Genomic DNA, 16,844 nt, shown 5'->3' on the forward strand with positions numbered 1-16,844 from the left:
GGCATTTTAAATTAATTTTAAAATATCAAGCTGAATAATATTTTCACAGGAACACAAAATCTTGTAAACCATTGCTATGCAATGAGCGGAACGTCCTAAGTGCAAAACGAATTTTGAGTACTTTTGAAAAGTCTATTTTCTTCATTTATGAACATGTACCCAATAATTTCGCGTGAGATAATTTTATATTTTGTTGAAAAAATCTAAACAATGCTTACTTTTCGATATCATTTCTATTTATTGTTTCTAGTAACATTAGTAATATACCGATCAAATATTATGTAAGGCCTCGAATTAAACTTTGACTTGAGTGAGATATGGAGAAAACTGTTATGTATCCAATACTTTTGCGTGTCACTGTATACTGTATTAATTCTTTGTTATTCAGTTAAGTGCATGCATTTTTTATTTAGCAGGTGAATTTTATATTTATTGAAATCTCATAGCAGCCTCAATTTTTAGTGTTTGTAAAATTTTTCGATGGCAAACCAAGTATAGAGTTGATTTAAAGTTAAACCAACCAGTAGCGCCGCTATCATTCTTCTGGTATTATAATCACAATTATTCATCACTATTCATTAAAAAATTTTCTATTTATTAAGAATGATTAATTATTTTCTAAATTATCGAATTATATGAAATACTTAATTTATTCGCCCGAGTTCAGAACAGTGCGAGTTTGAAGGCAAGCTCTACAATATGAACGAGCGGATCGGATGTCTTCAGTGCACCGATATCGGCGTCACCTAAGGCGGTAGGTTTTGTCATATTTTACATCTATTGTTTACATCATATAAACTGTTGAGCTGTTGATGCACTCAAAACCAACATTGTAAACAGGGAAATGTCAATATGCACTGCCTTAAGTGCAAAGCAGAGGTGCTATAGGCCCAACTTGAGGGCAAAGCACGGGTGTAGGGTCAGATTCCAGTCCAAGAGACCGGTGCAGAAGCAGCCTTGAGTTTAAAATGCGGGTGCAAGGTCAGAGTTAAGATCAAAGTACAAGTGCAAATTAGCCTTGAGCTGAAAGTACGTTTGAATGGTCAGACATGTGTGCAAAGTACGAAGGTTACCTTCAGTTCAAAGTTCGTGTATATAGGGTCAGACATGAAATCAGATTACTAGTGCAAAGTCAGCTCAAAGTACGGGTGCGAAATCTGTCTTGGGTTCAAGGTGCAGCTAGGTGCATAGAAAGCCTTCTGTTCAAAGTACGGTACAGGATAAGCTTTCAGTTCAAAGTATTGTTGCAACGTTCAAAGTACGAGTACGTGTTGGGCCTGTCTTCAGTTCAAAGTTCGGGTGCAGAGTTAGAATTGAGTGCAAAGCATGTTAATTAAAGAGACTGACTCGAGCACAATTAAAGTACGGGAACTGAGACAGACTTGAGAGCAAACTACAGGTCCAAGGTCACAATTAGGTACATAGTACGTGTACAAAGTAAAAAATATAACTCAGTACTCACTGCAGTGAGTGACAGAGAGCGCATTTCCTCGTCGACGAAAACTTGAAGTCACGGACGGACAGACAGACGGACATGGCGAGCACAATAATGCATTTTTTCATAAACGAGAAAAGGCGCTAAAAATTAGGCATAAATTACACTTTCTCGGTCATTGGACATGGCCATATCGCATAAGTTTGAAGTCCGACTGTCTGTTGATGTATGAGATTAAAAACTTCTGATAAGTTATAGTAATCTCGTTCCAATCAACTTCGTTCGTTATGTGTAGACCCCATGCAGCTGAGTCCAGTATCCCAGGCAATACTACCATAATGCTTTCTCGCTACTCGAAACTGGGGTTAAACCTGTTAGTCGCATGCCACTCGCGATCAAAGTGCAACGAGTTCACGTCACAAAGTCCAAAATACGAGCGTCTGATGTCCCTGATACCTCCTTATTTCTTCTCACTCGCTCGCTTTCGGAATCTGTTCCAGGAATAGTGAGGAGTTATTTCCTATTTGTTTCATCTGTGGCAGTGAGGATGTCTGAGACGCAGATTAATACTCATATCCCATTCTGGGCGCCTGCTACGATTTAAATAATTGGCAAAATAACACGGCAACGTAATAATCCAAACATGCCGTGTGTTTGTGGGTGCATGCCGGAGGCCAGTTTTGCCAAACAGCACGTTTATTTCATATTCATTACCGTTGGTAAGAACGCTAGAGAGCATAACAGCCTATGAAGTAAAGTACTCAAAATTATATCGCCATATGTCCACAGTAACAACTTAAGTTTGCCAAATCTGAGCATGGCCAAACCTCTTCCGGTCTCACCGAAACAAGCTGCAACATTTCCCCAATCCCCACCCAAAAAAAACCTGAGCCGGCCTAACCTAACCTCACTGGCTGCATGAAGTCAGAAAGCGGTCTATGGGGCTAGTAGAGCCAGTCATTGGCTGCAAAAAGATTGTGGGCCGGGGCAGCGTGAATAGGCCTGGTAAAATAGGCCTGAGTGGTACATAGGTTAGGTCTGAGTAGGTACAGCCGGATGAGGAACTGCCTGCTTATGAGCGAGCATGCTTGCATTGGCTGAAGACCTACGCTGCTATTATCTTTCGGCAGTGCGTGGAGTGTCTGGATTGCGGAGTTCAAGCTTAGTCCGTGGCTTCTAGTTCTGTGACCGAGTAAAGTTTATGCATGATGAGGCTGGGCGTTGGTTCAACGGCTTATTTAAGAATAACATTTGTGGCCTGCGCCCCAGTAGTGAGCAGTATCCGCGATATTTTATTTCACGTCAGCATTGATTCAGAAGTGGAACATCATTGTCTGCTTAACTTACAATGCTGATTAAATGTTCAGAGCGGGTCGCTCCAAGAATAGAATAGAAATGTCGGCACTGAAGAAATAGGCCCATGGCCTGTTGCCGATTCTTGAATTTTTCGTGACTTGATTCACAAGGGATCCGGCCTTTGGAACCCGATCTAAACCCGAATTTACGAAGATCTATTCTATCAGAACTTTCAGCAGTTACAAACAGCGTGTTTTCCCTTCACGACCTGAATTAAGTGCAGCACGATGTAATAAGTTCTAGTTAATTCTATGCCTCACATTCGGCGATGTGGTTGGTCACTGGTCGTGCGCCGAATCTACGTTTCGCTCGCCAGCCACGACTTTATAAAGTTGGCGAACCGTCATGAATTTCTAACCGGGTGATGCTCTTTTTATTTAGTTTTATTCCACGCTATTGTAACCACAGTAACATTGTACAGTAATACTCTGGGGCCGGATTATCAAAACTTCGTAACTTTTTGTACTTACGACAAAAAAGTTCTGTGGTACGTAAATACACCCTAATTTTGGCATTATCAAAATTTTCGTACGCAAGTCTTAGCTAAAAGCCTAAATTTTTTTCCTGCGCAAAATTTTCCCGCTCAAATGTTTTTATAATTCCACCTTTAGTATTACGTTGTCATAGCAACGCCACTCGTAAGTCGATTTTGCGTACCTACGACGTTTTGATAATACGGCCCCTGATCTGTCTTCGTCCTTTCAGACCGGAACCGACGTCGCGTCGCGGACGTCGTTATGCCACCGAAAGACACGTGCTGTGCTCAGGCTGCCAACGGATACTGCCTGGTAATTTTTGTAAGCTGGTAAACTTGATAATATCCTGTTTAGTGGTAATTTGACTGATGTTTATTCATTCCTGACGTTCTATTTTAATCGTTTGAGTTACTTTTAAATTATCACATTCTTTTAACTAGTTAGATCGCGTACGACATTCTGGGAGTGAAGTGGCGTGAATATTTACTGTCCATGATCCCAAAGCGGGATATGTTTGGTATACTAAAAAATTCGCCTTTATCAGGTAGGTGGAGGTAGCGGAAACCGTGAGATTATTCAATAAATAAACAGTTTAAAGTGCATGTAACTAACGAAGAATAAATAGAAACAAAACAACAAACCTAACCCTAACTCGAATCCTAACTATAACCGTGTGTTTCAATCACTTCCAATTTACATCATAAGCCCAATAATCGAGGCCTCCCAAAAATAGAACAAAAATAATGCTTGGATTATCTAAATAGAGAATATGAATATATAATAAACAAAATAACTCGCACAAATAATCAATAACATAAAACGATTCACTCAAAAATTGAACAATCACAGAGCTTAACGTACCTTCACGGAAAGAACACTGGACACAATGATAGACAAAACGCTCTACTGCTGGAGGTGACGGCTAAGGTGATTGAAAACTGATAATGAAAAATCAAAATCCTAAGCCTAATACATTCCAACTTAAAAATTATTAAAAATTATGTACAAAGCAATAAATCTATTTCTTATACAACGTAATGATTTCCTGTGTGCGCTATAAACAGATGAAAATGAGGCATTTTTTGCTCTATTAATACTGTTTTTTAATACAGGTAGCGGAATGCCCTGTCGACGTCGTCGGTTTCTGTGAGGCACAGATTCGGTGCGAGGCGCGAGGTCTTCCTATGGCTTCCCGAGAACTGTACTACAACTACAGCCTCATCGGCGACCCAACTGTGCTTCCCGCCAGTGAGTAGACAATATTTCAGTTAGGATTGCAGTTACAATATTTACAATATTGTGAGGCAGTGAAAAGATGAATCGAAACTCCATATAGTCGAGCTCAGCCGCATCACAAAAATTCGATCGAATCTTTTATGTTGCAACGGAAGTACGGAACTGTTCCATTGGTATGATATATTAGAATATTAGATAAATCAAGTGAATGACGCATACAGAACAACTGATCGTTCAATATGCAATCTTATGTTCTCGTTTATTCTCAGACGAAATTTACTTCTGGGTTAACATTCATCGTGGCGAAGACTTGGTGTGGCGCTGGATGCCGAGCATGGAACCGATGGGCGACGTGTATTTCGTTAATGCGTTGAGTCCTGACCATGACTGTGCGGAGATGATCATCGAAAACGGCATGATAAACTTCCTCAGCATACCGTGTTTCGAAAATGACGAAGAGTGTACGCTTTGTTACGATCCTCAAACAAATCTCCCTGCGTGCTAGGAGTGAAGTAAAAAACCATCCTATGAGCATCTGCACTTCCTTAATATTACTGAAGAGTAGTTGACTCTGTTGAGATATTATCGGAACTGGTCATAGAACGCTTTTGAGGATTTCAACCGGCGATCTTGAGTTAATTATGCACCAATCTGTTTGTGTTTATTCACCAATCTGTTGGGCAGCGAATGTTCTCAAATAAAAATTGTATAAAATATGCAAATGTCTCACGGGAGCTATGAATGAAGCTCAAAATTATATCCCACCAATTTGATCAAATATTCCTCTAAACATTTGCCATCAAATGATTTATTAGGTTCTAAATCAACTGCATCAGCTTAAACTCTGAAGGCAAATACAACGATCGAGTCTTCAAATAAGACTGAATAGAAGGAGGAGCCAATTTTACCCGAAATAGCCATGTTTCAACTGAATTCATCACTAATTTGTGATGGATATCGACTTAATATGACTGGTGTCGTCGTTGGTAATGAGATCACTTGGAACGCAGTGCGTAGCCAGTACAATATCAGAATCTATGAAAATTTAACTAGGAATTGAAAAGCAAAGACAATACCACAAAATTTCCCCATTTCTTCATAAACGAAAACGTTTCGGAGACCAGCTCCATCGTCAGCTCATAACACAAGTCCTAGAAACACAAATATCATCAATTACTGAAGTAATTCCACTGTCAGGTAATAAAACGGTAACACGGAAATGACGGCATAAAATGAACACTAGTAAACTGGCCTGCCTATTTTCTATTTCAATGGGATAGGAGCTGAAAGCAGCATTCAGAATAGGCTTCTGTTTGAATATATACATGCATGGATTCTAAAATTCGTAGTTCAGTAACGCCGGATGAGGAACCTAGGACTTTAAATCAGTATCAGATACAGAGTTGTTGCACTGCTCGGCCTGAAAACTTCCAGCAGAATGAAGGGGAAGTGCAGGTAGGTTCCCCGTTATATAACCCCTGCCTGTATGCTCTGCCAGCCTAGTACAGAAATTGCGTGGCGTCATACACTTAACAAAATTAAGGTATGATAGAGACTACGAGAGACTCGCTACGGTTCTGCATGGTGAGGTTATTAATTTTGGGTCTGCTCGTCCACTCGACCGCAATCAGCGACTAGTCAGAGTCGCCTTGCCGACTTTATAGTCTCCTGAGAGCATGGCAAGAGTGGGCTTGGCCTAACCTAGCTACCCAGCATATAAACTGCCCAGAGGCTGCCCTTCAAGCCCAGAGCAGATCGAAGGTAGAGGGCAGAATCATCCCGGAGGTGCATGGGCGAGCTGGTCTGCACCTGCATAACTAAATGCCTGTGTATGCCGTGTCGAAATAGCGGAATTACCGATGACATGAAATTGGCAGCCAGTTGCCGAATCTGTAGAATCAGCATTTCTATACTATAGGAATCTGGGGTTAGGTCAGTCAGCCAGTTCTTTTTTTAATATTTGAATATTAAGTAACTTGAGCGAACTTGATCTAACCTTTTTTTTAAATCTAACTATCGATTTTTGTTCGATAACTCTAACATCCGATTTTCTGAATCAGCAACAAAATGCTGGATTCTACAGATTCGGCAACTGGATGCCGATTCCATGTAATCGGCAATTCCGCGATTTCGGCACGACATATATATGCCAGAATACAGTCGCTGCCCGTTTGCGTGCGTGCGTACGTATGTGTTTGTTTTGTCATTCGACAGCATTCGTTTTCGATTGATTAAATTTATGATTTAAACTGTTATATGAACTTCATTTATGCATTTCTTTATTTTTAATACTCTAATGTAAGAGAATCTAGCAAACGTTCATTTCGAATTTAATTAATGGTGTGTGACTGGTACTATAATGGCGGCGAGTGGCAACTTGTATCATTGTCAGGTGTGTATATCGTGTTAGGCAGGAAATATTATGATGTTTTAGGCAGAAAACAAGGTGTCAGAAGGATTACTAGAATTTGAAACAATAATCAACATCAGGGGCCACAGCTAGAAACTAAACTGTGTGGCAACTACTCGACGCGACAACACTTCTTCTCGCATCGAGTTACCGTCATGTGGAACATGAACGCGTCACTGCTCCGAGCATGAACTCGTTCAAGAACAGACTAGATCAATTGTTATGGAAAAATATATGTTCAGACTTGAATTGCCTAGCACCATATCGAACTTGGTGGAAGTCTAGTAGCTATATCAGTCTATCGTTGGTTTTGAAGGCCTGTTCCGCTCCGGTCAAAGACCTGTTTTTAGACCTCCTGTGAATAAGTCACAAAAAGTACAAGAATCGGCTTCAGACCACATAACACCTATTCTTCAGCACCGACATCACTATGATATGATATTTAAGAAAATATCTAATTGAATTCTCTAGAACACAACAGTTTGGGACCCACTATTTTAAAAATTGCTTTTTGAATAGCTAACTAAAAATTGCAAATATCTGCAGTTTTCCTGAATAATGGAAATATGAGCAAATCTTTCACATCAACGATGAACTAAAGTTGAAGATGCGTATAGCTCATCAATACCAGAAAAGTATTTAATTTTAAGTGTTTATTTTTATAAACCATACAGGTAGTATTTATTTGAGAAACTGAAAAATTATCTTCTGCATAGTCAAGGAAGGAAAATTTTATTTATTGTCCATTGAGTGAAAACCCGTTATCAGTTCATTCAATACCTTGGGACGATCGCATAAAAACAGGGAGAGTATTATGCGAGTATAAACAGGGAGAGTTTGCTAGTCTTCATTCCGTTTTAATACCTGACAGTGGATTTACTTTACTAATTGATTGTATTTGTGTTTCTAGGACTGACGATGGAGCTGGTCTCCGGAACTCGTATTCTCTCATCACGAAATGGCGAATTTTGTTGCATCGTCTTTTCTTTAAATTCCTGGTTAACTTGCGATTTAAGCAAACAATTGAATTTTAATACTTTAAAAATTTGTCTCTTTGCTGCTCGTTGATGTACTTTTCGTGATAAGAGCTGCAAAAATGCAATTAATGAATGATTTTTTGCATTTTATTCACACAGGGACAAATAGACGGCTGATATTATCTATTAAATAACTCTTTCCATATTATTGTGCGAAATGACACTAATGATATGTTTCTCTAGAAGAATTACAGTCTCTTTAGATTAGAAGATCCTTCAAGATTCGGGTTGCCTGCCGAAGGCCACCACTGCCCTGGATGTAATGGACCATCATGATTCCTGCCTTCCGGAACGTATAGCCTTCAACACTCCAAGCCGTCCGTATCTAGGCCGTGGGTCGAACCAGCCCTCGGTCGAACGGCCACTTGTTGAAGGACGATACATTTTGGAACAGAACTATGCCATCTGAAACTTAACCTCGGATGCGGTGAACGTAAAATTACGTAATTTAACGATGCCCGGAAGTCAGATTCGATCCGCGGCCTGGTGGTGCACGGCAGGTTCTATGCGAGGCCGGAGGAAGACAAAGCCGAGTGGTTCACGGCTGATTGGTGGATGTCCGGCGAGATCCAAGGCGTTCGTTTCAGGGCTTATTGGTGCACAAAATTGGTGGTGCACGGCTGCGCTCCCCAAGATTCTATTACTGGAATTTGTATTTCATGTTTTTCTCATTGAAGAATGAATAATTGGAACTTATTATAAAACAGAGGTAACTTCCATTGTCAAAATGTTATTATTTTTTGAGAATTTTTTGTTACCCAGAATTTGAATTTTTCCGCAGTATATTTTCACTAAATGGATTTCCGTTGCAATTGTTATGAACTCAAATTAAAAAGTTGTTTTTTTACACAATATTCTGAGGTTGTTCACGAACATGACAATAGAAACGCTGTTTACTGTTCGTTTCCTTTCTTTAGACATGCTTTGGAGACTATGGCTACCCTGTCAAAATTTTCGTGCCGATTAAGGTCGTTTTAGAGGAACTATATTCGGCTTAGGGGTGAATCAGGAGCACCCTGTCAAAATTTTCGTGCCGATTAAGGTCGTTTTAGAGGAACTATATTCGGCTTAGGGGTGAATCAGGAGCAAGTCGGCCACGTAGGGTGTTTTGCTTCTATTTACCAGCCTCTTTTGGAAGTCAATTGCCCGGTAGGCCAAATCTGCGTAATATGCTTAAAAAGAGCAGCTGGTCAAGCTTCGTCATGATGCCCCTGGTCAAACGCTGATGACGCTATATATAGACTGCATATATATATATAACGTTCAGAGATTGAAATGCCCCCTCCCTTCCCCCCATAAGGGGGGGAAGGGAGGGGGCATTTTTTAAGCATTTTTCATATTCGGACGTGTCTGTCCCGAACGTATCAGGTACCAAATACGCGCGCCCCACGATCGCCCCAAGCTCGACGAGTAATTTCACAAGATTCCATTTCGGCGCTTATTTCGCTACGGCAACCGGAACCTAATGCGGACATAGAGCTTCTAATTTACCCGGCCATAAGAACTTGGGGCGTCCGTGTGCCAGCGGCTGACAGGTCTTCGAATTTCGATAGGGTAAGGAGTCGAAAGTTTTGTTCCTCAATTACGTATATCCAAAATGTGAATCTTCATATATTACTGGTGAATAATTTAAAAATCGGTTATTTCTCAAGCTTAAGAAACACTCCCCGTTCTCATGTGATCGTCGGTATTTTCTCAATATAGTTGTGCGCAGTGCGCATCTGCGTATGTCGGTATGACATCACGTAATTTCTATACTAGTTTGGCGGAACATAGGAAGGAGTTTTACAACAGGAAACCTGCTTGCGCATTCCCCTCATTAAGCAGTACGCGTTCATCCCGAACAGTGCAACTTCCTGGTTTCCGATAGTGATTTTAGAGTTTGAGCCTCCACAACCGGTTTTTCTTACTTGCTAATTTTAGAGTCCATGCACTATATTTTTAAACAAATGCCCAGTCTAAATGCCGCTTACATGTCATATCCCATCGAAATTGTAAATAGATAGGTTTGCCTTCTTTTGTTTATCTTATTTTTATTGGTTTTCACTTGACAATTTATGTTTTGATATCTTCAATGCGAATTTTAGTTTGTTAATTGTTTGTACTTGTGTTTTAGGTTTTTAACTGACGGAGCTGGACTCCGAAACGTTTAATCGCATAAGAAATAGTGAATTTTCTGGCTGTCTTCTTTGTTTTACATTATTGATAAATGTTTAACGGTATATGTTATCTATACATTGAATCACTCACAGTTTGGTGGAGTTTCAACACCATTAAGTATAGGACTAAATTTACTCTATGTATAACCTCTATGAATACTCAGCTAGAAGTCCTGTTTATGTATACTCTAGGATGCTTAATTTTAGTGAGTGAAAATTCGTTGAAATTTTTTGTGCGTGACGCAGAGTAATACATAATTAGTTTTACTATATAGTTTTTCTTTCATACATAACATTTTAACATAGTTAATCACCAAGACTAAATTTTTTCGTGTTCAGGTGTGAATTTTTTTTCTCTACCTTAGGATTCGCTGTCAAACGTCAACTCCGATTCCTGCTTACGTGAAGTTGAGAAGTGTTTTGTTTAGTATTGACTGGTTAACCTTAACATGATGCTGCAATGTGCGCCATATATGAACACTGTGAACTTTCCAGAACTGCAATGTATACATGTGTGGTACATGCCTGTTAACAATACATATTTTATAAATTATATTTCTCATCTTCTCATATATCACACAGGCCTGATAAAGAGAGTTTTGAAGCATAGTAGCAAATCAAGACTTTTTTAGAATCAGTTCATTTTTAGTTTCCTCAATAACTCAAAATTTAAATCTAATGAATGAAAGAGCTTGTTTCTGTGATACTTTTATGGTCTAGTAGTAAGACTCACAAATAAACTTCAGAACCCAAGTGGAAATTTTACTTCCCTGACAGAAGTACTAAATATTTGTACTTTCGTGGAATTACTTACCAGTAGATGCGAGCGGATTTGAGAGGAATATCTGTTTTACCGCGGAATTGGGTAATTCTCTTGAAATACATTTTATCACTTCACAGTGCTAAAAAAGTTGCTGCATGATGAAGCAAGTCCCACACAGGTTTCGTAGTGGGCTCAAAACCTATGCACAACAATATACATGTTGCGCAGCAACATGTATTGTACCTGGCAACTTCCTACAATATCTGAAACATGGAAGGCGATGCTCTTACATTATAGATTATATATTGCTTATAGGCGATAGATTACACATTACACATTTATACAATTTATACAAGGTTGATGAATATATCAGTGCTTATCATTGCATTATTTCGATCCTTTATAAAATCATTTAAACAAGTCAAACAAATCCAAATGTGTTATAAAACAGCAATCATTCATAAGTATTAATCAAATTATATAACATTGAGCGCAACATTTCCCTATTACAGCGTTGCCGAAAATTTCAGATGTGAGGTTGTAACTAATATCTTATTTTTACGGCCATCAACACAGACATGATGTCCCCCAAAATTTCTCAATATTCAAGATTAACTTGATCAATATTCAATATCTTAAATACAATGAAACTGAAGAGCCAGCGCGCGTGAAAATTATTCAAAATGAGAAGCGGGTAAACGGAAGTAAATTGAGATTGTGCGATTCTTTCGAAGGAGCACCCGGCATACGCTGAGCTGCTAAATTTGCAATGAAAAAAAAGTTGTACCATCGAAAAGTTCGTAATTTCCTTCCTTCCCCTCGAAAATGCCTTTGAAATGAAGATGAAATGACAAAAATGCAAGAATAATAGTTCAAAAATTCAAGCAATGCACGATCTCACCACTGAGATCCAGACCAATCATTTATGTGAGCAGTGTTCGTTCTCAATAATATCAAATTGAATGTTTTTTGAACGAAGGCATATCGTATTCAAGCTCTCAAAATCATGGCAGGATTGGAATTGTAATAAATGCTATTCCAAATTCTCAAATTTCGAGCAATTGAAAGTTTTAGAAATCTGGAAGTCAACAGTTGCATTTCATTTGCGGCTTTGTTGAAGGAAATTTAAATACACCGCCGAGCAATCCGCAATACTGGGGTGCAGGTTGTTTTCTTCAGACCTCAATAAGGAGGTTTACAAGTAGTGATGAGACATTAGGAATGGGAATTTAAAAACAAGAAGCTAATTGAGAAAAGCTTTAGCAAAAGAAGAAATTTGGCTGCGAAGGAAATATTTTGATTCATGCATAAAGTACATCAAGCTAAAGCATATCTGTCATGGCAGCACGTCTAAGAATATGGGTCTGAAAGACCACGATCGTCTAACGTGATACGCTTATCATAGCTGTACCCTGCGTTAAATTAATGAATAAGTTGTTGATTTGATCTTAATACTGCCCGTGAAATAAAGAAAGCTGCAATCAAACTGCATAATATCGAGGCCAACTAAGATCTTTGTCTCACACGTCGTTTTTGTTCTAATTTCAGAGCATTGCAATATTGGGAAAGAGAATGATTTAAAATATCATGATAAAATAAAAATAATAAAGCAACAACTCCAAACTGATTCGAGGCAGCATATAATGAAACTACAGGGTCCGCCATATTTATGGCAACGGATGTTTGCTATATAAAAATAAATTGGTTTTAGGAGACTTTACTTTTATAATGAAGCTTAATATCATATATTATTTCATCTATATTATATTGCTGAAGTCTAAGGTGTCTAAATTTACTATTACTCATGACAATAGATAGAAATCAAATGCAATTGAACCCTTCATGGAAAGGGCGAGAGTAATTCAGTCATTGCAAAAAAGCTCCAAATTCGTCGTAAAACTGTGTGGAAAGTGGCAAAAAATTCAAGGAAACTGGAGAAACATGCAATCGACCTGGTCAAGGAAGGAAACGAAGTGTCCGAACAAAACAATTGGTCAAAAACACGAGAAATAAGTTGAGGAGAATTCCTCGTCGCTCAGCTGCAAAATTGGCTTCAGAACCAGGATTCATTCAGACATCAATGCGCAGAGTCCTCAAAGATGACCTCAAAACCTCCCTTCACAAGATGCAAACAAGGCATGAACTATATAAACAGACCGTCATGAACGAATGAGGCTCGAAAGATGCCAGCACATTTTGAATCTCATTGAGGATGGCACGCTGCCCAACTTGGTGTTCAGTGACGAGAAAAAATTTGACATTGAACTAAGCTTTAACCGTCAAAATGATAGAGTATGGAGTCGGGATGGATCTGTGGCAACCAGAACAGCAACACGACGTCAAAATCCCATGTCCGTGATGGTTTGGGCCGAGCTAAACGCCACTGCATGGGGGGTCCCCACTCGTTTTTGTCACCTCAGGAGTGAAATTGAACTGTCAACGATACATTTCGGACATTTTTCAAGCTGTGGTATTACATTGGGCCCGTAAACACTTCAACGGCTCACCATGGAGTTTTCAACAAGACTCTGCCAAATCACATGGCTCAAACATGACCTAAAACTGGATTCAGGGTCACATCCCAACGTTCATTAGCAAAAATTAATGGCCATTAAGAAGCCCTCATTTGAATCCTCGCGACTTTTCTGTGTGGGCCATTTTAGAGAGTATAGAGTCTGCAGAATACCTCATGATTCTTTGGATAGTTTGAAGCCTAAATTGACAAGAGAATGGGACTTGATCCCTCAAGAAATGCTGCGTGTCTCATGTGAAACTTTCGCGCGTAGATTGGAGGCCGTCATTAAAAATAAGGGTGGTCATATTGAATAAATATGTCTGAGAATTGTTTAGATAAGTCTTGGCTACTAGCTCATCCAATAAAAAAAATTCACCTGTTAGTTTCATTGAGAAATAACAAAAAACATGCGTTGTTATAAATATGGCGGACCCTGTATTATCATATCACATTATACGCCAGCGTAATAGAGACCAATAGATCAGTGACCGAGAGGGACGGAAGGGTGGCCGAGTGGTTCAAGATCAAAGTACCAAGATAGGAGCAGCGAGTTGAGGGTTTGATGCTAATTACCTGTGCGAGTTTTGGTCAAATAAGACCCGGCGGCCGGGCGGTTAAGCCCAGCATAATTGGTGCAGTGAGTTGCGTTTTCAAAACCCAACAAGCTGCGAGACTACTGCTGCATCATGAGTCGGCTATGTGCTATATGCGGCCTAATGAATGTAGCTGTCACCACTGTTATTATTATAATACGGAATGTGTAACAGTATATAATGAAAAACGACTGTGCAATAATAGTGAGATACCACAAAATTATAATAGCGGTATTGAAAATCAACATTGGTAATTAAAAACACGCAAATTTATATTAGCAAAGTGAAATATAATTGAGTGAATTATTTAAGTTTGAATATGTATAAATAAAAACTTAACGTCGGCTTGTCAGCAAGTAATGATGAAATGCATGTAAATTTAAGCAAATAAATGTTGTTTTTCCAGAGAAACAGGCATCCCATTTTGAATCACATCAGTGCATCGCGCAGATAGTGGCAACCTACCTTTCCTGTAGGTCTATTGGTTTGCCGCATTTGAAATAAGAAATTATTGAAGAACTCATTTAGGATAATAAAACAATCCCAATCGTACTAATTAAATAACCATAAACTGTAATAGAAATTAGTAAATAAAGACTGAACATGGGGACAAGTTTGATGCGGCAAACACGTTTCATGCTAAACTTAATTTAATAGTTGTTGTACACAGTACAGGGTTGTACCGTTGAAATTTCACACTCGATTAACGAAAGGCGAATTGTTAGACTTGAACTATAAATTCTTAAATTTCCGGTTTTCATTTCTTTTCTGAGAAAGATAACGCATTAGAAAATATCGATGACGAATAAGAAGTTCATAAAGATCTGATTGAATAATTGAGAATATTAGATCAGTACTTTGTTATGCAAAGCATTAGGATAGAACTAAGGGGTAACCAGGATGCCTGAAATGTAGAACTTGATGAGCAATTAAGGAAGTGGCCAGGATTATCGAGCGAAATTTGGAATAGGTTACATTAGCTCATCCTGATTAGGAAACGTGTCTTGGCAACGATAAAGTTTGTTTTGTTTTATTCCAAGTCTTAAAACTGCCTGCCTGCATGCCTGGATTCTCAAATAACGGTTACACGGGAGAGATATGCGTTATGATTGCTTATGAGGGTTTTGTAGAGCAACTTTATTGTTCACGACGGCAGGTGTTTGTCGATTGTTCTCGTGTTAAAAAGACGTTGCCTCGTTTTTTACCAGTAACGAATCTCAAATCGCTGAAGGTTGAAGTTGTCTTCGTTCTTTTTTAAAGAACTTAAACACGCAGAACTCGAGGCACTTCATGAATGATGAAAAATTACAGTTCAAATGGAATTCAACGAACACTGGGATGTAAAAGGCTGAGTACAGAGATATTAAAGATGGTTGACAAACGTATTGTAATACAGCGAGGTTACGAGCAATTGAGTAGTTTGCAGTAAAATAATATTTGCGTGATTGAGATTTTCTATCCGCGGATAAAATTTAATTGATAATAAGATGAGTCAAGTAAGATGACGGGATTTTCTTTCGCCCATCAGTTAATTTTTATAAAATTCATGATTTATGTGATTCGATGATGATTTGTTGATGAAGATTGTCACTAGAAACAGCGGGATTATCACTAGAAACCATGTGATTGTCTCTTGAAACCACGCGATTGGCACTATAAAGCGTGCGATTGTCACTAGAAACCGTGTGATTGTCACCATAAATCGCGCGATTGTCAATAGAAACCTTAGGATTGAGCTTACCTTTGCCCCTTTGGCTAGTGGTTGGGTATGATTATTGCCGAATGAAATCATACAATGAAGGAGTAGCTGGCGAAAAAGATCCAACTTTACTTATTTAAATTTAAGGGATATATATGTATTAGGACTTAGCATTAGTATGATGATCATTGTTTAAGGAAAAATGTTTGATGGAAATTGTAATTTGCAGAATTATTTTTTATTGCGATACAACAGCCGTGAACAAAGCGCGGAAAATGTTAACGTGACATAATAGTATTATGCCAAACAGCTTAATTTGAGAGAAATTTTGAAGTTAATTGTAGCTAAGAAAAGTTGAGCAATTAAAGGCAGGAAATAATAAGGTCTTGACAACAGTAAAGCGAGGGACAACATGCATGCCGGGTGACGTCCGTGAATAAGTCCAACCAAGAAGTAAAAAAAATTGTTGCAACATATACTGGAGGAGAAACTAGAGTTCAAGCAATAAACTATAAGAAGAAAACCTCTGCTCAGATTTGTTTTCGCTGCCTGACCTCGGAAAACATTAATAATAATCGCAATCGAATGCTGCAAATACCTCTGAAATTTTTTGGAGAGATGTGGGGTGTTTGCATGGAACTTAGCAGATCGTTTAGTTTAATAGAAACTTACTAAATTGTACAGTTGGATCCTTCGTTTAAGCCCGACGGTTATGAAATTTGACTTTTATAACCAGCATTTCTCCGGGACATTGCCTTGACGAGACACAAATACAGCGCAGCGCAACTCAACCGTGATTACGAACAGAGGTACTATATAGACTCCCATCAATACAACCTCGGCAAAAATTGGTATTGCATTAATTTAACTGTGTCTTCGATCAGAAAAGATATTAGCTTTCTCCTACAACTTCCGACTAAATCGTACGTCTGATGGTCCGTCAGCGGACTCCTCTCTCGATAGTCTGGCCGACTCCTCTCTCGTCTGGCAGACTCCTCTCTCGTCTGGCAGACTCCTCTCTCGTCTGGCAGACTCCTCTCTCGTCTGGCCAACTCCTCTCTCGTCTGGCCGACTCCTCTCTCGTCTGGCATACTCCTCTCTCGTCTGGCATACTCCTCTCTCGTCTGGCATACTCCTCTCTTGTCTGGCATACTCCTCTCTTGTC

The 16,844-nt window shown here is 39.0% G+C and overlaps 1 protein-coding gene across 1 annotated transcript; it reads left to right on the plus strand.

The window, feature by feature from the left end:
* The first annotated feature begins 673 nt into the window (after positions 1–673).
* On the plus strand, positions 674–5,209 carry LOC125178780. Its single transcript, XM_047883350.1, has 4 exons — positions 674–754; positions 3,497–3,579; positions 4,380–4,515; positions 4,773–5,209. The coding sequence occupies exons 2-4, from the start codon at positions 3,529–3,531 to the stop codon at positions 5,006–5,008; spliced, it is 423 nt and encodes a 140-aa protein (XP_047739306.1). The 5' UTR covers positions 674–754; positions 3,497–3,528; the 3' UTR covers positions 5,009–5,209.
* Positions 5,210–16,844: the final 11,635 nt, after the last annotated feature.

Source organism: Hyalella azteca, unplaced genomic scaffold, assembly GCF_000764305.2.
Source record: "Hyalella azteca isolate HAZT.00-mixed unplaced genomic scaffold, Hazt_2.0.2 contig1626, whole genome shotgun sequence".
In the NCBI taxonomy this organism is placed as follows: Eukaryota; Metazoa; Arthropoda; class Malacostraca; order Amphipoda; family Hyalellidae; genus Hyalella; species Hyalella azteca.

What these genes read in the sequence shown, in the direction of transcription:
- LOC125178780 (XM_047883350.1), top strand. Translation starts at nt 3,529, where the DNA reads ATGCCACCGAAAGACACGTGCTGTGCTCAGGCTGCCAACGGATACTGC. An exon ending in CTGCCAACGGATACTGCCTG is followed by an intron (nt 3,580 to 4,379) that starts GTAATTTTTGTA and finishes TTTTTAATACAG; the next exon opens with GTAGCGGAATGCCCTGTCGA. An exon ending in CCCAACTGTGCTTCCCGCCA is followed by an intron (nt 4,516 to 4,772) that starts GTGAGTAGACAA and finishes GTTTATTCTCAG; the next exon opens with ACGAAATTTACTTCTGGGTT.